This window comes from Danio aesculapii, chromosome 18 (assembly GCF_903798145.1).
Source record: "Danio aesculapii chromosome 18, fDanAes4.1, whole genome shotgun sequence".
Classification (NCBI taxonomy): Eukaryota; Metazoa; Chordata; class Actinopteri; order Cypriniformes; family Danionidae; genus Danio; species Danio aesculapii.
Genome location: NC_079452.1, coordinates 7,550,799 through 7,573,508, shown reverse-complemented (window position 1 = coordinate 7,573,508; position 22,710 = coordinate 7,550,799). Strand labels below are relative to the sequence as shown.

The 22,710-nt window shown below is 33.6% G+C and overlaps 1 protein-coding gene across 2 annotated transcripts in view; it reads right to left on the bottom strand.

Moving 5' to 3' along the window:
• Positions 1–14,446: 14,446 nt before the first annotated feature.
• The window catches only part of atosa (atos homolog A), an 85,190-nt gene continuing 76,926 nt past the window's right edge, over positions 14,447–22,710 (bottom strand). For both annotated transcript variants that reach the window (XM_056477960.1, XM_056477961.1), the window contains 3 exons: positions 21,178–21,246; positions 17,978–18,177; positions 14,447–15,298 (listed from right to left, as the gene is read on the bottom strand). In XM_056477960.1, coding sequence (XP_056333935.1) covers positions 15,145–15,298; positions 17,978–18,177; positions 21,178–21,246 — 423 coding nt within the window. In that variant the 3' untranslated portion in view covers positions 14,447–15,144. The remainder of the gene's footprint in view (positions 15,299–17,977; positions 18,178–21,177; positions 21,247–22,710) is intronic.

Genomic DNA, 22,710 nt, shown 5'->3' with positions numbered 1-22,710 from the left:
GATAAAAACATGCACTAAATTAAACTGTAAAAATGCATCAGATTAATATTTTTTTCACTTTTTTTGCATAAATCTGTTAATCAACCTCAGTCCTGATCAAAACTAATAAATTTTGTAGTTACTTACTACTAAAAAAACTCTTTAATTGCCAAAAAAAAAAAAAAAACACACACAAAATGGCGGTATTTAATATAAAAAGAAATTGTGGACTGGATTTTTTAAAACTTTTATTAAAGTCTTGGACATGTGAAACAACATTACCTTTGATGAATTGTTTTTAATTGAATTTCATTTTTTCTCCCTAATTTACTGTTGGTGCCTGTTTTTGCCCCATTGACTTTCATTATAATCTAATTTTTTTATTACAAAACCATGACACCATATAATCATGCATGTTTGATTGTTGGTATTTTTCCTTGTTGGGAAAAGGTCAAATTTGTTATTTTTTTCTCTTGATCATCAGTTGGCACCATTAACCTTTTAGATAGGCCTGTGAAAAAAAGAAAAGAAAAAAGCCTAGTTTCTGTATTTAATATGGAGCATAGCAGCAAATTAAAGTGTGTGTATGTGTATCTGAGTGTGTAAAAGAGTGACCTTTACGCATTTACCTTGATGCGTCTGAGAAAATCAAAATATGCATCTCAGCTCTCAGAACTACATGGAGTAAACAAAAACAAAGACTGTGTATTTATGCACCATCAACTGTGGTTAAATTGGAAGTCAATGGGGCAAAAAGAGCTACCAACAGTAAATTAGGGAGAAAAAAAATGAAATCTAACAATGCATCAAAGCCAATGTTGTTACTGATTGTTCACATGTCCAAGACTCTGATAAAAGTTTTTTAAAAAATCCCATCCACAACTACTTTTTTATATTGAAAATACGTCATTTTGTGTTTTTTCACTAAATCAGTGACATCATTTGTGAACTTGGCAATTAAAGAGTTAAAATACTGTCATTTTTAAAAACATTTAGTAGTTTTGATCAGGACTAAGGTAAAAATATGTATGCAAAAAAAAAAAAAAAGTTTTACAGCAGTTTAATTCAGTCCATGTTTTCATTCCTACCATAAAATGGTAGTCAATTTGAACAATGCACAAGTGTTAAAAGAAATCAATGAGTAAACAAACATGTGGAATGTATTTTAGTACAATTGTTTAAACCTGAACTTTTCTTCTTTTCTTGACAGACTATTTAATATGCATATCATATATAATTTTAAAGTGTGATCTTAAAAACTTAGGGTGGCATTCAATAGGTTAAATGCTTTCTGATAAAGGAAACAAAGGAAGCAATGAAACAAGGAAGAAGAAAGGGGCAGTTTTCCACACAAATGCAAAAGACTTTATCTAACCAGGAACTTAAACTTTACGTGTGTTGAGATTTAAGTATTTGTTGGAATAAACCTGACTTTTAGGCACAATAAATGAAATCAAAACCAACAAACCATAAAAGTTCTAAATGACAATATTTGTATTGGAAATAAGGAATAAATGTTCTTAGACTTTTAAAGACTAAAACAAATATTAACATTTTACTTAAATCCATCCATGTATTTTTTCTATATTCTATATTAGGGGTGCCAAACTCAGTTCCTGGACAGTTTAGCACAAATTAGTTCCAACCCTGCTACAGCACACTAACCTGGTCAGTCAGTCATTCAGTCAGTCATTCAGTCAGTCAAACAGTCAGCGACAGTGGCCTCTGGTGGATTATATGAGAACAGCAGGCGCGAATGGCACTCGCAAAAGAAATTTGAGTTCTCAAAAAGCACAAAGCGGCCTCTTGCTCCTGTAGCTCCTGGGACGTATTTGGCACACTGTAGACATATATATAGAGGTATGTTTTCAGAATGAGCCTGGGTTGCCCATTATACTATATCGCCATGTCTTTCAGCGATCACTTCATTCCCCTATACAATATTATCTTTAATTCAAAGACTCTGTAAACAGCCTGAGCATGTTCATTACAATCTGAGGTGAAGGCTTCCTGTTGCATATTTGTGGCTATAAACAACAATGTAAGCCATTGTCTTACATTTAGTTTCACCAGTGTATGAGTTTTCTCCACCTCAAAGCTGACCATTTCAAGAAAAATATAAAGGACACAGTTACAAAACATGAGAAAATACAATTTTAATAAAGCATACAAAAACCAATATAATAGAAAAAATCCAAACAAAATAGCAGAAATCCAATCTCAATGAGACCTACAAAAGCAAAATGTAACAGAAAAATCTAGCAAAATTACCAACGAAAGACTAAGGAAAATAGGAAGAAAGGAAAACAAAACGTTCACACGCAATATTCAAACACAGTATTCAAAAGCACTATCCTAAAGCTGTGTTCAAATACAGCAAAGCAGCATTAAAGCAGCGGCATCGTTAGAAAACTCCCACGTAACAGGTTGTCAAATGGCACCCAGCCGTATCACATTCGGTCTGTAACAAGAGTTTATTCCTATTAACTATTAGTTGACTATCAGACCGATTTCATGAACAAGCTATTTAAAAGGACTTTAAAAAGAATTTACCACAAACAGACGATCAATTTCGCCCATTCAAAAGGAGCAAAAAGGAACTCCAAACACACAGGGGAAACAGGCTTGCTCAAATGTTAATAAACCGTAGACAAATCCGTTGGATTAAACAGTGGTTTCTACTGATAAGTGAATCTCGTACACACTGCCGGCTACAGGGGGACAAATAAAAGGGATCACCACTTTACTACAGTCAACTTTCAACCAAACATCGAACAAGTCAGTTACCTGCAGAGGGGCAGCCTTAGACGCAAAACAGCACTGGAGTTTCCATGAGACGAAACACTAAACAAAACATACCAACATGAGCTTCACACAGATGCGACCTGTAAACAAGCCAGCTGCCATCCACATACGTGCCGGCGAGTAACTATGATATAGCGGTGACCAATTGGCCAATTGGAAGGGGCAGGATTCGTGACACATACTATCCTTTCTATCGTTTAATATCATCCCACACTAATTGCTAATATGGTAGAAGATATGTAACAGCCAATACAACAAAGGGGCGGCGCTACTCTTGCCACACTAGTATACCATCACTTAGCCATTTCTTAACCTTAGCTGGTTTGAGTCCCAACTGGACCAGTTGGTATTTCTGTGTAGAGTTTGCATGTTCTCCTCATGTTTGCGTGGGTTTCCTCTGGGTCCTCCGGTTCATGTTTCCATGGGTTTCCTCCGGGTGTTCTGGTTTCCCCCACAGTCCAAAGACATGTCATATAGATGAATTGAATAAACTAAATTGGCCGGAGTGTATGTGTGTGAATGTAAGAGTTTATGGGCGTTTCCCAGTAATGGGTTGCCACTGGAAGGTCAACCGCTGTGTTAAACATATGCTGGAATAGTTGGTGGTTCTTTCCGTTGTGGCGACCCTTTATAAATAAAGGGACTAAACCGAAGGAAAATTAATGAATGATTTCATGAGACTGTAAGTGTTGGACTTTCCCCTAGTTCCCCAGATTCAAAGATCGGTCAGAGGTTTCAAATAAGTTTAAATCAATTTAATGAATCAAATGGATAAGGCATACAGGGTCCTGGGTGGCAGAAAACAGCAGCACAGGCAGTCTGTGTCAGCTGCGCACACACATCCCCCGCCCAAATATTTATCGCTGTCTCTTTCCCCGGTCAGTGACGCTTCAGTAAGAAACATCCTCCATCCAGATCAGGCCAATCATCAGTTGTCAGGCAGAACAAATGATCTGCACAGAAAAAGTTACACACATAACAGAACACACAAGAGAGAGTGAGTCTGCACCCTTCCATCCGTGCTAGATGGAGAAAGCAGCGCAGCCTAAAAGAAAGAGTTGTAACATTTTGCTGATAACAAGTTCTCGGAAGTTAACTTCTCAGCTATCATTCACTTGAAGCCACAGCTGTTATGGAGCAAGGTTATATGAGGTTAAGCACACAAACATAAGTTCAAATATGTGACTAAAACAGGATGAAACCATTAATGCCTAAAACAAAGTTAGAAAACCTCATATTTTCTTCATAAGCCACATTTTTGGGACATTCTCTTCACAGGAGCATATGTGACTTAAAAGAAGAAGGGAGGAGAATCTGCAAACCTGATTAAAATCAACACAAGATGGACAACAATAGTAAGAAAAAAATTATAATAGGATATCATCAATTTATTTTATTGAGAGTGTGTATATGTAATTTTATTTTTGACTTTGATTCTTTTCATTTTTGCAGAGGCAGCAAAGACAGCAGCTGGGAAACTATGGACAAATTTTCACTCAGGTCTAACAGCAGTACTAACTGTTGCTGTAGTTATAATAGTTATAATAGGTTATGCAATAATTTCAAAAGTTGTAGAAGCAATAGTAGGAGCAGCAGCAGGAGCAGCAGCTGGATTGGGAGTTTCACATTTGCTGTGGAACAAAGAAGAAAGATCAGCACCAGCAGCAACATTAGTAATAGCAGTAGTCGGAAGCATTGCAGGAACTGCAGCGGCGATGTTGCGATCATTAGTAGCAGCTTACTCAATAACAGGATCAGCAATAGTTGGAGCACTGGCAGGAGCTGCAATAGTGGCACTAGCAAAAGGACTATTACAATGGCTTATTGGCTTTGTAGAGTTACTAATGGATCATTGGAAAGGACTGAAAATTATGGGTATAGGAGCAATATGTCTAGTAGCAGTAAAAAGGCTAAAACAATTTGTAAATTGGCTGAAAAATAAAATGGAGCCACTCATGGATAAAATAAAGGGGATAGCAGACAAAGTAAAAAAAGCAATGGAAGGAATTACAGACACAGTAAACAATTTATTTGCACCATTTGGAGGAGCAGGAGCAATCGGAGGAGCACTTGCAGCAGCATTGGGGTCAATTGGATTAGCATCAACATTAGGATTACTTGGAACAGTAGGAGCCACATCAATCCTTGTGGGGGCAACAGGAATTTTGTATAGACTGCATTTGAGAGGGGAATTTAAGACACAAGCAAATAAGGTGGCAGAATTTGTTAATTATGTGGGAGTGTTGCAATTTTGGATTGTGGTGTTGCTTCTCTTTTTGTTTCTAAGTCTTCTGCAGTGTTTCCGCTGTGAACGACACTGTTCATGCTAATCAGAAAGGCATAAATACTAGAGCAATGGTCTCAAACTCAAAACCTGGAGGGCCGCAGCTCTGCATAGTTTGCTTCAGCCACCTCCAACTCGCACCTGCTTACTAGTCTACAGTAGTCTTGGACACTTTGATTAGTTGGGTCAGCTGTATTTGATTAGGGTTGGAGCAAAACTGTGCAGAGCTGCGGCCCTCCAGGAATCGAGTTTGAGAACTATGTACTACCCAGCAGGCACAAGATGTCAACATGACTTCAGATTGATGTTGTACCCCAACACCGTGGGACGTTGCATTTTGATTGGAAATGAAAATCGGGTTGATGTCAGAACCCAACATCAAGCCGACGTCAATGTCCAAAGACAGATATTGCATTTTGGTTACTTTCTAACACAACCTAAAATCAACAAAATATCATTATCTAATGATGTTACAGCTTGATGTTGTGTGGACGTTACCAATATGACGTTTATGAGATGTTGGATTTTGGTTGCCATACCTGATGAATAAATGTCAGTATTTGACATCAATATGACGTTGGTTCAACGTTATTTCATATCATTATTGGACATCAAAATAACATTGTCCTTAGATGCTGGGGACCTATATCTAACCAAATATTAATGTCTTATGATGTTGTGTGTCTGTGGGTACAGCACAGGTTTCAAACTCAGTTTCTAGAGGGCCGCAGCTGTGCACAGTTTAGTTCCAACCCTAATTAAACACACCTGATTTATTGATTGATTTGATTGATTTATTTCTTCTAGTTATTAAATATTATACTGACTGGGTTGTTGTGAGGTCTATGATTTGCTACTTTGAAATAAATTTCTTTGGGCAAGTCACAATAGCCACATTATGTACTATCTAAAAATAAAGATAAATTACTGGCCAGAGAACATCCAGGAACCTCCTAATTTATCTACATTTTTTTATATGGGAAAGAAGGTTCTTCAAATTATTATTATATTCTTCACACTATGAAAATAGTTCTTTAAAGAACAATTTTTTTATTAAAAGGTTATGTGGGGAATCAAAATGTTGTTTTTTTAATATGGCACCACTCTTGTCAACTGGTTTCTTTCTGACACATTTATTTTAAAATAAGCTTTTTTGTGCTTGTCTCTGTACAAGACATATTAATATTCCCAATTTTTGAAGTGGAAGTGTTGTAAAATTGCAAGTTTTATGCAAAAGTGTTGGAATGTATGGTGGCCAAGAAAGCTTAATGTGCTGCAAATTAAAAAAACACATGTAGTTAGAAAAAGCGGCAGCAAATTAAGAAAATATCTTCATCTGTTTAACAGCACACATTCTGCAAATCCTCACAATGCAAACACAATTTAAAAAAACGTGCTGCATTTTTCACAACACTTTCAAATAGCATGATGCACAATGGAAATGTTTCAAGAGGACCCTAAAACGTGACCCTAAAGCTGACCGGCTATTTATGGTTATTTAGGCTAATAAACTACTGAAGACAAAGGAATCAGGATGTTAAAATAAACAAACAGAAAAACTCACCTTTCAAAGATCACCTACAACTTCACTGAGCAGTAGTCACAGCACAGCGGCATCCATCCTGCTTTTGGTTCCACTTGAAACGTTTCCGTTGTGTTCTGATGTTTTTGCAAGTGTTGTGAGAAAATGCAGCGTACTTTCGTAAATTGTTTGCTTTGCGGGAAAATGCGGTGTGTTTTTAATGTGTATGCATTGTAAGGAAATGCAGCACGTGTGCTGTCAAATGGATGGGGATCTCTTCTTATATTGCTGGCGTTTTTTGTAATGCACGTGTTTTAAATTGCAGCACGTAAAGCTCTCAAATGCCTTGTAGAATGTGAAAAATGTCATGCTATTTTTTTACATTTTTATTTAGTACCTAAGAAATTATATAAATAAGATGTTTACATATGTGAACCTGTAGAGTCTTTTTAAGTTGAAATTTTATCATTTGTATTTGTAAATTTGTAACATCTGAAGGGGTACAATAATATTTGGCCAGGATGCAACTATTTAAATATTTGAAATTTAAGGGTTTAAAAAAATATTGTGAGAAAATTGCCTTAAAATTATTACAATTATTTTGCAAAAACTTTGCAGTGTGGATGTGTAGCCTCTAATAACAGCAAGAGAAAAAGCTTTTATTTGAATTTTTAAACTGTTTCTTAAAAGGTGTGCAGAAAGCTCTGCTATTATAGACATCATTGAACTGTCATTGAATTTCAGTTTATTTATTTCTAGTTCACACTACATGATTTTCAGCTCATTTTGAGTCTTCAAGTTAATGAGCTGCACGTCATGATTTTGCCAAGTACGATGCGATCCTGGATTAACATTTATGTTTTGAACAAAAATGTAATCTATACCTATTTCTAATCCCTAAACCCAACCACAACTGTAAATGATTCCCAACATCAGAGGGGAATAATAGTTAGATCATGTAGACGTGCATAAACCTAAAATTCTGATTGGCTGAATGTTGTTGCAGGACTAACATAAATGTTAATCTAGGAACATGTCCTATTGGTGAAATCCGGTTGGCGTTAATAGGCTCGTTGACACGAATCTCTGGGTTCTCAGCACTCAGGGGTTATGTGTGAACTATTGCACAAACTGCCAAGGCTCGATGACTCATCGTTGACAATTGTTAGACGAATAGTGTTCTAGAAATCTGTAGGTATGTATGTGATTGGCTACATTGCTCAACCACACAAAGACGAATGTATCATTATCTCTCTGATATTAACACTTGAGCTATTCCATGCAGATGTCAACCAAAATTAAGTTTAAACAAAAATAGCGATACCGTTTCTACGTTTATTGTTTAAGTTACTTTTGTTACAGTACTTTAATATACTAAAAAATGTCTGTCAATGTTTTCAAACAATTATGTTTGATTTACCAAAGTCACACAAGTGCCAATTTCACATCCATAACGGAAAGACATTACATCCAGAACAAAACTTTTTCCTCATAAATGCAAAAATATCAAACAAAATAAAATCAGTGGTGTTTGTTTTATAGTGAGCCAACTCTTCTCCTTTTGATTAGCATTATTTATTTTGGGTTGTGCAATTTAATTCACAGAATTTCTACAAATTATGCTGTATACTGTAAACTCACCAACTTTTTCGGTCACATCCATAATGCATGTTTATTTTCCTCATTTAAAATGTAAAAATTGTTTACAGATTGATATTTTTCTGATCCTATAGCTCTATGGTGGGTTGTTTTGTCATTTTTACCAGTTGCAGTTGTTGTGAATTGAGTGGTTGTTGAGAATGATCTGTAGTAATATGTATGTAGTTTTTAAGTTCTTAATTTATGTGGTTGTCTTGTTAAGTGTTGCTATTATGTGGTTGTTGTATGGTTGTATTAAAGACAAGACAATTTTTGTTTTTGTGCCAAGCAGAATTGATAATCAAGTTTAAACAAACAAATAAAAAATAACTGTTGCTGCTCCTTTTTAAAAATGAGTTAAAACAACACCATTTTTTATTTTATTTTTGGGGCAACTTGATTGTTTTATATTCAATCCATTTAAATTTAACATAGGCTCCTTCTGAAAACGTAGACATTTCTGGAGATCGCAAATGATATATTCAAAAAGTACGTATGACTGCATTTTGCTGTAAAACGAACACTACGAGGTGGTATGATGCTGTTCCTTTTCGCACTTACCAGCTGATCGCTTACCTCCATATGAACGGCATTTCTGCTGCAGTTTGTCAAGTAGCTAGACACGTACATTGGCGGACGTGAGACGCAGAGCAGAGTTGACCGCGACGACAGAGTTCGAGTCTGGTGAAGAACGGTTCCAGAAAGCAGGTGAGACAAGGATTGGTTTTGAAAAAGGATTGCTTTTGAAAACACTGTCGGTTGGGTTTAGGGAAGTGGATGGGTGCTGGTCAATTGGTGCTTTTTAAAACACTAGGTCGGTCAGTTAGTCAGTCGTTTGACAGCGGCCTCTGGTGGATATACGTTAGAGGAGCAGGTGTGAATGGCACTCGCAAGAGAAATTTGAGGTCTGAAAAGGCATACACAGCGGCCTCTGGTGGATTCGTAAAAATCAAAAACTGCAACAAAAAAAAAAAAAAAACCTTCTGGGAAGTATTTGGCCCTCTGCAGAAGTCTATATAGGGTTATGTTTTCAGAATGCGCCTGGGTTGTTTTATATTGTAAAAACGACAACATAAAGGAATTGCGTGGAACCGAGCAATTTTACAGGTTGTCCCAAAACAAATCAAGTAAGTTAACTTAACAAATTCAAGTGGGTTGAACATTGTTGAACGTTGTTGTCTTAAGGAAAGGGTCAGTACTTTCATATCACACACCTCTTTTACATTATTATGCCATTCACCTACAGATGAAGGATCTGTCTTGAGCTATTTCTTTGTAATGGCCTTTTCACTCGTTGTTAGCAGTGTATTAAGGAGAGATGTATAATGTTTTGGAGTGTTTTTGAAGAATAGACTCCCAGGTACAGTTTTAAAATTACACTTCAGATTCGTTATACTGTGGCCGCAACTTTGTTGAATCTCTAGCTTCTCAAGCTTGGTAACGAAGTATTTTATAACATCCTCATTTCGGGAAAAATGCCATCAAACATTCTCAGCCCAAATGCTTCAGGAGAGCCCTGATATCTTCAGTTGATCAGTACTCTGGCCTCTTCTATCTATATATTTAGATATCTATATATCTATATATCTAAGTCTAGACTAAAGACTTTTTTTTCTAAGACATTTGGTTGATGAAATGTTTGTTTTCGTCTGATTTCTTTTTGGTAATTCTTTCTGAATATTTGATGTCGGAAAGCACATTGGTCAGTGAAAGTTGTTAATAAGTGTGCTATAGATATAAATTGTCAATGTTCACCATGATGGATTAGGATAGAGAGCGAGGGAACAGGAGGCTCAACGCCATGTTCCTGTAAGCCTATAAGGAACCTTTCTTGGAGATTTGACGTCCATCTCTGTTATGTCATCAGAGGATTATCAATCACTGAAATGTTTCTTGTAGCTCAGATGTCCTTGATAAGCTTCTGTTCATGCGTTTAGAAGACGGATTATAATTACTCCTGACACCATGAAACACACATTTGAGTGATGATTTCAGTAGCATCATGAGTTTTGGACAAATGCAATGACAATGCTCTTTTTTAAACAAAAATTTGATGAAGTTTAGCAACCCAGGCACATTATTGATACGTACCACTGCATACATTACTGGACAGCATGAAATACGTCCCAGGAGCTATGGTTTTTTGCAGTTTTTGTTTCTGCTAATCTACCAGAGGCCGCTGTCTATGCTTTTTCAGATTTCAAATTTCTCTCACGAGTGTCATTTATGCCTGCTCTTCTCGCATAAATCCACCAGAGGCTGCTGTCGACTGACTGACTGAATGACCAATCAATTGCCTCGCCCTTCTCTAAACCCAGCGGATAGTGTTTTCAAAATCACCAACTGACTGCTACACCCACTTCCCTAAACCCAACCAACCCAAGCTTTTTGCTTGTTTTCAAAAGCAGTCCAGAAAAGAAAAGCTGTCCACACGGAGGTAAGTGGTCAGTTGGTAGCGCGAAAAGAAACAGAAGCGGTCAGCTGCATCTTAACGTCCTGTAGCATTCATTTTTAAAGATGACATGCAGCCATATGTACCTCTGGCTACATAATTCATGCTCTCCAGAAATGTATACAGGGGTACAATTTCACAATAAGCCTGTGTTGAAAGTTAGCTCATGCCCAAATAAAAACATGCTCAAAACAAGACATTTGTTCATCTCCAAAACACAAATTACGTTATTTTAATCAAATCCAACTACTTAACAATCCAAAGTCTATGTACTAATAAGGATGAACTTTAGTTTTTTTTTTTTTATTAGATTTAAAATATGATTCATGCTTGATTCATGTGTACTTTGTAGACTAAAAGTAGAGTGACAGAAATGACTCAGATTTCATTCAAATATTTTAATTTGAATGGTAAAATCTTCATTCTACTGATTTAATGAAAGTTTTATTGAATTTGAATGACACAAGGATGAGTAAGTGACCGTTTTCATTTTAGAGAGGACAAACCCTTTGAAAAAAAAAACTGTTCTAATTCTAATTGTAGAGCAGAGTAATTCCTTAGAATGAGCTGTTCTATTGAAATCAGCTAGGCTACACCCCTACATTTTTCAAAAACATTCTATTTAAAGGCTGGCTCACACTGTAGCCTGTCAGACTGCATAAACATGGCTCCGATGTCACACTGTAAGACCTCAGCAGTCATAATGTCAGACTGAACAACAATGGACCCTTTTCAGAAGACTGGTATGATGTGTATAATCATTGTTATGATGTGTATAATGGTCATCATAATCTTAAATCCTTAAAAGTTTTTCATATTTAGATTTTAAAAAAAACGTATGAACATTTATATGCATTTATGAATGTATTATATCATCATTGCGTCAAATTACAAAAAACAAACAAACAAAAAAACGAATCATCTGCAAGGATGTTTCTAGAAAGCTCAGTAAGAGCTTGATTAGCTAGCCGCGGTGTATCTGATTGGGGCTGGAACTAAACTTTGCAGGACACTGGCTATCCAGCACAGAGTTTGGGCACCCCTGAACTAGATGGAAGAATCTGTGCTCATGCTGCAGAAATTATTTAGTACCCTTTCCTAGATCTGTGCCTCCAAACAATCCTGTCTCAGAGGTCTACAGACAATTCCATTGGCTTGATAGCTTGGTTTGTCCTCTGGCATTGACTGTTAACTGTGAAACCATACATAGACAGGCGTGTTCGCAGCCAATTCATGCCCAGTCAACTGAATTTACCACAGTTTGGACACCAGTCAGGTAGAAACATCTCAACGACGATCAGTGGAATCAGAAGCACCTGAGCTCAGTTTGCAGTGTCATTGTGAAGGCTGTGAATACTTGTGTACATAAGATTTTTTTTGTTTGTAATACATTGGCAAATATTACAAACAAAATTATTTGACTTTGGATCAGGGTGGGGCCGAGCTGGAGCGCTCACACTGATCTCCCTGATTCTGCAATGGTTGGGGAAATTCCCAATTGAACCAAATCAAATAATTACAACTGGCTTAAGATTACAACCAGCAGAATTATTAGCATTATTATTTCACTTTGTCATTATTTGCTCATGTTTGTAAACATTTGAGGAAAATAATCCATTTCATTCAAGGCAGTAACTAACATAATGTGGAAAAAGTGAAGCGCTGCGAATGTATAATGTAGAAGCAATGTAGAATAAACAAATGTACACACACGCACACTTGGATAAAGTTTATGATGCATACATATATATAGTACTGTGCAAAAGTTTTAGGCTGACATTAACTCTGTTGTTTTACTGATGGTACAATGGTTATATGTGATATACATTTACCACAAATCCAGTCATGTGTAAATTTCTTTGTCACTTTTTGAGATTTACACAGGGTGAATAAACTATCTTTCAGTTGATGTATAGTTAGTTAGGATAGGTGTTAGAGTTTATGGTTAGGTTAGAGTACTTTGTTTAAATTGTTTAAGACATTGTGAAAAATAAAAAATAAATGATAAGACACTCTAAAACTAAAGAAGAAGTGCTAAAAGAAGTCTGATATTACACAAAATGTTTCAAGCTGTGTTTAAGTACATACAGTTAAAGTCAGAATTATTAGTCCCCTTGCTTATTTTTTCCCTAATTTCTGTTTAACAGAGAAGATTTTGTCAACACATTTATAAAAATAACAGTTTTAATAACTCATTTCTAATAACTGATTTATTTTATCTTTGCCATGATGACAGTAAATAATATTTTATTAGATATTTTTCAAGACACTTCTATACAGCTTAAACTGACATTTAAAGGCGTAACTAGGTTAATTTAACTAGGCAGGTTAGGGTAATTAGGCAAGTTATTGTATAATTATGGTTTGTTCTGTAGACTATTGAAAAAAAAATGATTAAAGGGGCTAATAATTTTGACCTTAAAATGGTTTGAAAAAAATTAAGAACTTCTTTTATTCTTGCCGAAAGAAAACAAATAAGACTTTCTCCAGAAGAAAAAATATTATCAGACATACTGTGAAAATTTCCCTGCTTTCTTAAACATCATTTGGGAAATATTTAAAAAAGAAAAGAAAATTCAAAGGGGGGCTAAAAATTCTGAGGTTAACTGTATGTACCCATTTCCTATATTTTTTATTTGTTTTTAATAAAAAGACTGATTGATTATATATTGTGCCAAAGTCTTAGGCCAACACAGCTGATATAGTGCTTAGGGCCTTTGCACACACTCACCGGCCACTTTATTAGAAACACCTTACTAGTACCGGGTTGGACCCCCTTTTGCTTTCAGAACTGCCTTAATCCTTCATGTTATAGATTCAACAAGGTACTGGAAATATTTGGCAGAAATTTTGGTTGACATAATAGCATAATCATGATGCAAATCTTCTGTTCCACCACATCCCAAAGGTGCTCTATTGGATTATTGGATTGAGTTCTAGTGACTGTGGAGGCCATATGAGTACAGTGAACTTATTGACATGGTCAGCAACAATACTCAGGTAGGCTGTGGTGCTGACAGAATGCTCAATTGGTACTAATGAGCCCAAAGTGTGCCAAGAAAATAACCCCCACACCATTATACCACCACAACCAGCCTGAACCATTGATACATGGCAGAATGTTCCATGTTTTTATGTTGTACTTACTGGATATTTTCTCTTTTTCAGACCATTCTCTGTAAACCCTAGAGATGGATGTGCATGAAAGTCCCCGTAGATCAGCAGTTTCTGAAATACTCAGACCAGCCCGTCTGGCACCAACAACCATGCCACATTCCCCATTCTGATGCTCGATTGGAACTGCAGTAGATCATCTTGACCATGTCTACACTCTCAGAAATAAAGGTACAGGAGCTGTCACTGGGGCATTACCTTTTCAAAAGACACATATTTGTACCCAAAGAGTCCACAGTGGTACCTCAAAGGTCCATATTAGTGCCACAATGTACCTAAAAAGTACCATATGGACCCTTCAGGTACAAACAGGTACCTTTATTTCTGAGAGTGTACATGCCTAAATGCATTGAGTTGCTGCCATGTGATTGGCTGATTAGAAATCTGCGTTAACGAGCAGTTGGACAAGTGTACCAAATAAAGTGGCTGGTGAGTGTATATTGTTATATAGTTTAAAGTATTTTGAATTACTTATACAATTACATAACCTTGTAATTATACAATTCTTTCCTCATAAAACATAAACAAGTTTACACACATGCACGCACATACACACACAAAACAGTGTACAAAAACCAACCCATAAAGGTCATTTTATAGATATAATATATAATTCTTTTATTTAAGATCTGAATTTGAAAGACAAAAATACATGGTATGATTAAAACATAGATTTTGCACTACATCATAATGTTTTGCACAACAGGCATCATATGTGCAGTAGATGAAAGTTCGATTTAAATATTAAATAACTGATGACCAAAAAAAAAGTAAATATGTAAACACTAATCTAGTAAGATATTAGTTTTTTTCTATTGCAACACTTCCGATTAAAGTGGTTTGGTAACAGTACAAAGAAAGAATTCATCCAACGAAAACTCCTTTTCTTCCAGTTGTGGTGAGAGAAAGAAAAAACACAGTGCTCATCAAACATCCTCGCAGTTATTCAGTTTCTTGACTCTATTAAAAAAGTGGTCCATGGACTTATTTAGTCATTTATTTAGATTTTTTTTGTTCACGCCATGCCAAGTGTCAGGAAATTAGCCTAAATGAAACTCCCAGCCATCTGTTTTATTACAATTTTTTTTTAACCAAACACAATTAAACCCCAACAACCCAACGGTGTGTATTTTTAGGAAAGGGACGTTAATGTGAACAGTCCTTCTGTGCATGTGTACGTGTGTTAGTGGGGTTCTCTATTTTGGATTCCAATACAAGCGGATGGTGGATTTAGATTTAGATTTAGTAAGGCCCCTACGCTGGATTAAACTCTGAATAGACTAGATTGAATTAGCATCTGGGAGAGAAAGGAGGGTCGGCAGGTAACTCTGTGAATGACTTGAGCTCATAGGCAGCACCACTGTCCACTTCCATGGATTTACGGGAAAAAAGGAGCCGGATGTCCCGATGGAGGTAGATCTTTCCAGATTTGGAGCTCTGGAACCTGAGAGAGAGGGGGGAAAGTGCAAATAGTTAATATAAATAGCTAATGTCATGCATATAACAACTGATAAGCGTTTACGGCAGTCAATAAACTGCTTGAAGATACAATTAAACATTGAATTAATCTTTACCGTCTCTTATAATTTCATAGATGCATTATAGCTTTGTCTTGTTCATGATGCCACTGTTTGCATGTGTTTATTAATTAACATTTGAGCCCTGCTGTGCTGTTGGGGATGTTTTCATCCAATCTGGGGTGATTTTAGGTCTTAATTTGGCCACAACATTCTCTGTGTTTCAGAAAATGGAATGATTTGTGGTGACAAATCTTATTTTGACACATATTTTGGGAAAATGCTTTGAAAATTTTCAAAAACTCAACCATACACTTAAATTGACTACCCTTTCGTTATGTTGGGGGCTGTTTTTTCGCCCATTGACTTGCATTATAATGACATTTTTTGATTGCAAAGCCATGACACCAAATAATCATGCATTCTTCGTTGTTGCCGGTTTTCCTTGTTGGTAAGAGATACAATTTGTAATATTTACTGTTGATCAGCAAAAAAAATAAAAAAAAAAAAAAATCAGTCCAAGGCACTAAAAACATGTGGGAAAAAATATTAAAAAGCCTTTATTCACATGGCTAATCCTTAAAAAACCTACGCGTTTCGGCAAAGAAGCCTGATGAAGCCAGTTCTTTGCCAAAATGGGTAGGTTTTTTAAGGATTAACAGTATTCACAGGCTTTGCTCAATACTTTGTTGATGCACCTTTGGCAGCAATTATAGCCTCAAGTCTTTTTGAATATGATGCCACAAGCTTGGCACACCTGTCTTTGGGAATTTTTGCCCATTACTCTTGCAGTACCTCTCAACCTCTATGAGGTTGGATGGGAAGTGACAGTGTACAGCCATTTACAGAGATGTTCAATAGGATTTAGGTCTGGGTTCTGGCTGGGCCACTCAAGGACATTCACCGAGTTGTTGTGAAGCCACTCCATTGATATTTTTGCGGTGTGCTTTGGGTCATTGTCCTGCTAGAAGATGAACTGTCACCCCAGTCTGAGGTCAAGAGCATTCTGAATCAGGTTTTCATTCAGGATGTCTCTGTACATTGCTGCATTCATCTTTTCCTCTATCCTGACTAGTCTTCCAGTTCCTGCTTCTGAAAAACATCCCCACAGCATGATGCTGCAACCACCATGCTTCACTGTAGGGATGGTATTAGCCTGGTGATGAGCGGTGCCTGGTTTTCTCCAACCGTAACACTTGGCATTCACTCCAAAGAGTTCAATTTTAGTCTCATCAGACTATATCATTGGAACTTTCAGAGCAGCAGAAAGTTTTCTGTAACCTTCCCCAGCCTTGTTCCTCGAGATAATCCTGTCTCAGAGATCTACAGACAATTCCTTTGTCTTCATGCTTGGTTTGTGCTTTGACATGACTGTCAACCCTGGGACCTTATATAGACAGGTGTATGCCTTTTCAATGATGTCCAATCAACTGAATTTACCACAAGTAAACTCCAATTAAGCAGCTGAAACATCTCAAGAATGATCAGTGGAAACAGAATGCACTTGAGCTCAATTTAGAGCTTCGCGGCAAAGGCTGTGAATACTTATGTATATGTGACTTTTCAGGTTTTTTTATTTGTAATAAATTTGCAACAATTTAAAAAAAAAAATCTTTCTTCACATTGTCATTATAGGGTATTGTGTGCAGAATTTCGAGGAAATAAATGAATTTATTCCATTTTGGCAATAAGGCTGTAACATAAAAAAATGTGGAAAAAGTGAAGTGCTATGAATACTTTCTGTATGCACTGTATTCCCAACGTTTGACTGGTAGTGTATCTCTAATATTATTTCTTATGGGAGACACTATTCCTTTCTAAAAAAAAAGAAAAAAGAAGAAAGAAAGAAAGAAAAAAAGAAAGAAAGAAAGAACAAACACAAGGCTACTGCTCACTTTGGTTAGTACAGAGAAGAAAACCAAACATTTTACATTATTTCTGTAGCAGTGCTCTAATAATTAAATTATTAACAAATCTAATTATTTTTAATGACTCTTTTCATTAAAAATTCAAGACAAAACTCAGACTGCCCTTTCTAGGGACCTTTTCAGCACTAATGGGATGCTAAGTCTAATCAATTATTCTGTTTCGAATGGTTTTAAGAGTAATAAATTAAGGTTAAAAGCAATGAAAATGCTCATTTTAATATGGAATAACCGTCAGTTATATTATTATAAGTTTTTTGTAAATTTTCTGTACACTAAGTATTCACAACACTTATTGCTTTAAAATAATACTTAAAGTGAGGGTTCATGCAAAAAATAAAAATGTACACAATATTTAAAAGCCCTTAAGTAGTTCCAAACCTTTAGGAGTTTCTTTTTTCTGTTGAACACAAAAGATACTTTGAAGAAAGCTGGCAACCTGTAACTATCAACTTCCGTTTAGGAAAACAAATGTTTTCAACATTCTTCAAAATATCTTCTTTTATTTTCAACAGAAAAAAAAACCTCAAACTAATTTTAGACCAAGTGAAGTGTGAGTAAATGATGGTGGAGTTTTCACTATTCCTTTAATCCAAACATTTTTGTATTCAGAATAAGGTCAGTAATTTGATTTCTGACACCCACTGGTATATTTGAATAAAAATAACCTGTGATACTGACCTCAGATGGACGAGGTAGCGGAGGGTTCGTCCTTGCCCCAGTGAGGACGTCTTTTTGTTATTCTGTCCGTTGAACTCGCGTTTGACTGGGACTGAGAAGGTTCTCTGCCGCAGGAATGTCTGATGGCTGGCAGGCATATCTCTCAGATCGTACATCACCACAAACATCTTCACCACCGTCTTATTGGGGTTAAATAAGGTCTGACACACAAAGACAAGAAAAGACACATCCGTTGAACATCAAAGCTACAGAATGCAAAACATGAATACATACCGTGAGCATTTCGTAAAAAACACATGCTAATAATCTGAGTGGGCGGGAAAAAAAAGCTATTTTATTTCACAAGCCTCCGAAAATTATTAATCAAAAACAGTGAATCAGAGGGATTTGTTTAAGACTAATGCAAAACACAGATTTTAAAGAGCTAGTTAAGCCAAAACCTAACCCATAAGGCTTTCATTCGATGCGTGTGTGTTAATAAAAGCCTAAATGAAATCTGCTCATCATATAAAAGCACTCATGTTTCTTTGGAAGACTTTAATTAAACGATTTGATTCATATGGATTCATTTTTAGTCTCCTTATAAAGACTTTGAATGCAGGGACAGATTTTATTAGAATTATGTTCATGAGATTTGACTGACAAATTTAGCAATTGTCTATTTGACATTCTAGCATTTGATGCCAGAACTAAAACAACATATGGTTTGCTTGGATTAGTGACAAACCCACATCCTGGGTTTGGGTCTGGACTTTTTATTGATTTTAGTGATGTATATTTAAGCAGAATTTTGAGTTATTTTATCCCATAATTGAATTAAAATTTATTATTTCAAAAATATTTTCTAATTCATCTATCTATCTATCTATCTATCTATCTATCTATCTATCTATCTATCTATCTATCTATCTATCTATCTATCTATCTATCTATCTATCTATCTATCTATCTATCTATCTATCTATCCTTTTTAAAATTAACTTACTAATTTATTATTGTTATTATTATTATTATTATTATTATTATAATGAGTAGTAATTATCTTTCTTATAATCCTTTCATTAATTCACAAAATTATTATTATTAATAATATTTTAGTGGTAGTATTTATTATCCATTTATAATCCCTTCATTTGTCTATCTATTTTTTTCTATTTATTTATTTATTTCATATTATTTTCAGTTACTTTATATATATATATATATATTTTATTAATTTATTTTCATTTTTCTCATTCATTCATCTACTTATGTATTTTTTGTTAATTTACAAAATATCTGTTATTATTATTATTATTATTATTATTATTATTATTAGTGAAAGTAGTATTTATTATCGTTCTAATTCATTCATTCATCTGTCAAATTATTTATCTGTTGATTTATTAATTATTATTTTCATTTTTTATTCAATTATTATTTATTATTATTAGTAGTAGTATTATTAGTATTATTATTATTAGTAGTAATTATCTTTCTAATTGACTCATTTATCTACTTATTTATTTTCTATTTATTTTTATTATTTTTAAAAATTTAATTTATTTTTTATTTATTAACTGAATTTTATATTTTATTTTTCTAATTTATATAATCTAGTAATTAATATGTTTATTAATTCGCAAAATTATTATTATTAATAATATTTTCAGTGGTAGCAGTATTTATTATCCTTCTAATGCATTCATTTATCTATTTTTCTACTTATTTATTTCATATTATTTTCATATATTAATTTTTTAAATATATTTTTATTAAAATTTATTTTAATTCATTAGAATTTTTTCTAATTTATTCATCTATTTATGCATTTTTTATTAATTACTAAAATTATTATTATTATTACTATTAGTGGTAGGAGAATTTATTTATTTTCTTATTAATTTAGTTTCTTATTCATTAATTTATCTGTCAATTTATTTATTTATCTGTTTATTTAATAGTTATTTTTCCATTTATCTATTAAATTATTTATTATTATTATTATTATTATTATTATTATTATTATTATTATTATTAGAGGTAGTTATTATATTTCTAATTGATTCATTTATCAATTTTTTTCTATTTATTATTATTATTATTATCATTTATTAATTTTTTATTTTATTTTCCTAATTCATATATCTATTTATTTATAATCATTTTATTAATTAAAAAATATTATTAATCATATTGTTAGTGGTAGTAGCATTTATTATCCTTCTAATTCATTCATCTATCTATTTTCTTCTATTCAATTATTTATTTTTGATTATTTTCATTTATTAATTAATTTTATTATTTTAAATCATTTAAATTTTTTAATTCATTCATCTATTTATGTATTTTTTAAATTAATTTACTTAATTATTATTATTATCTTTGTAGTTCATTCATTTATCTGTCAATTTATTTATCTGTTTATTTATTAATTATTATTTTCATTTATTCATTTATTCAATTATTTTATTTTTAAAATGTTCAAATTCATTTCACTCACTTCATTCATTTATTTATGATCTTTCTGTTAATTTCCTAAATTATTATCATCTATTTATTTATTTATCTGTTTATTAATTATTATAAATATTTTCATTTTTTTATTAATTATTTTATTATTTTAAATAATTTATATTTATAATTAATATTTTTATTCTCTAAATTATTATTATTATCAGTGGTTGTTGTGGTATTTATTATCTTTCATATTTATTTATTTATTTATTTACCATTTTCTTCACTTTAGCGTTGTCAAAATAGGCGTTGTTTGTTGGTTTGTTTTGATGAGTTTGTTATTAATAGTTAAAATGTTAACAAAAAGATCGAAAAATAACAACAACAAAAAACATTCTTTTGTGTTCTGATATGAAGGAAAGTTTTATAGTTTTTGAAAGACATTAGGGTGAATAAATTAAGACGCTTTTCATTTTTGAGTTAACTATCCAATTAAAGAAATACTCCAAGCTCAGATATCGATTTCACATGGAAAGTCCTTTTCCTTTTTGTGCAACATTTCCAGCTCTTCACCACTAGAGAGCGCGTCTCTATTTGTTTTTAATGGTTGACGTTCTCCTTTGTTCTCATTATGCCGTCTGGCGGTTATTACACACACTTCTGAGCAGTTATTACTCATACATGAAAACGTGTGTCATAATCATGACACATCGTTTGTAAGCAGATCATCCAGTAGGTTTTTAAAACCATTTGATGAATCTTACCACTTGAATGGTTCCTGAAGGAGGTACTCGATATCCCCTCTTACCGAGTGACTCCAAGTTTATGACACCCTGAAGATCAAGATCGAACATTTTAATTCATGTTAATAACATTATGATTTGCTTATTATACACTAGGAGGTCCACTGTGGTGACTTCTGATAAATCAGGGACTAAGCCGAAGGAAATGAATGAATAAAATACACAAACATTCAAAAGTTTTGAAACGTTAAAATAATTTTTTTTCTTAATTCTAAAAGAAGTCTATCCTGCTCATCAAGACTGCATTTACTTGATAAAAAAAATTGTAAATATAATAATAATAATAAACCCTGATGAATAAAGGGACTAAACCGAAGGAAAAAGAATGAATGAATGAACCTATTAATAATAAATAAATGATTTAAAATCTTCTTACAAATTAAAACACTTATTTTCATATTGAATGTTTTTTAAAATGTTATTTAATGCAGTGATTTTTTTGCATGACTACATCAGTATTCAATGTCACCTGATCATGCAGAAATCATTATATCAGATGTTGATTTATTTTGCTCCTGTTTCATAGTTGTGGAAACTAATATGCTTTTTATGATGAAAAGGTCAAAATAACAAAATTTTTGTGAAATATATACATATTACATTATACATGTATTTTCTTTTACTCTTGAACAAATTAATGTGTTAATGTTAATAACGATGGTTTGTTCTGTAGACTATCGAAAAAAATTGCTTAAAGGGGCTAATAATTTTGACCTTAAAATGGTTTTTAAAAAATTAAAAACTGCTTTTATTCTAGCCAAAATAAAACAAATAGAAGAAAAAATATTATCAGACATACTGTGAAAATGTCCTTACTCTGTTAAACATAATTTGGGAAATACTTAAAAAAGAAAAAAAAATTCAAAGGGCGGCTAATAATTCTGACTTCAACTGTACATACTTCATCACATTATATCAGATGCTATTTGTTATAGTATTTCATTGTATAGTAGTGATCCAGTTCTGTAATCTAAAGTCTAACACTGAGATTTACATTCTTTAATAATAATTAACTACTTAAAGTCAATCTTATTATCTTTTTAGTAAGGTGACATTAGGGCTGGGCGATATTGCAAAAAAAAAATATATATATCACATTCATTCATAATCATTCGATATCAATAATTATTTAAAAAAAAAATAAAAATACATTTAGGAATTACTAAGACAAATAACATTACTAAGGCAAATAGTTTTGCCTTGATGAATAAAATGTTACAAAGTGTGTGCAATGGTAAAGGTAGATCAACATCTGTAAGGGGTCAATAATAATGATACAGTAAACCTCAAACTCTGTAAACAAAACAAATTATGATAATCAAATCTGAGCTTTCAAGTAAAGGAACCAACCATCATTATTCAAATACATATTGCAACATTACAAATGTTGAAGTTGGATGACTACATTACCCCCTATGCTAAAAAATCTTTCAGATGGGGAGCTAGTGGCTAGGATGCACAAGAAAAGAAACCAAAAAGCTACTCTGGCGACAT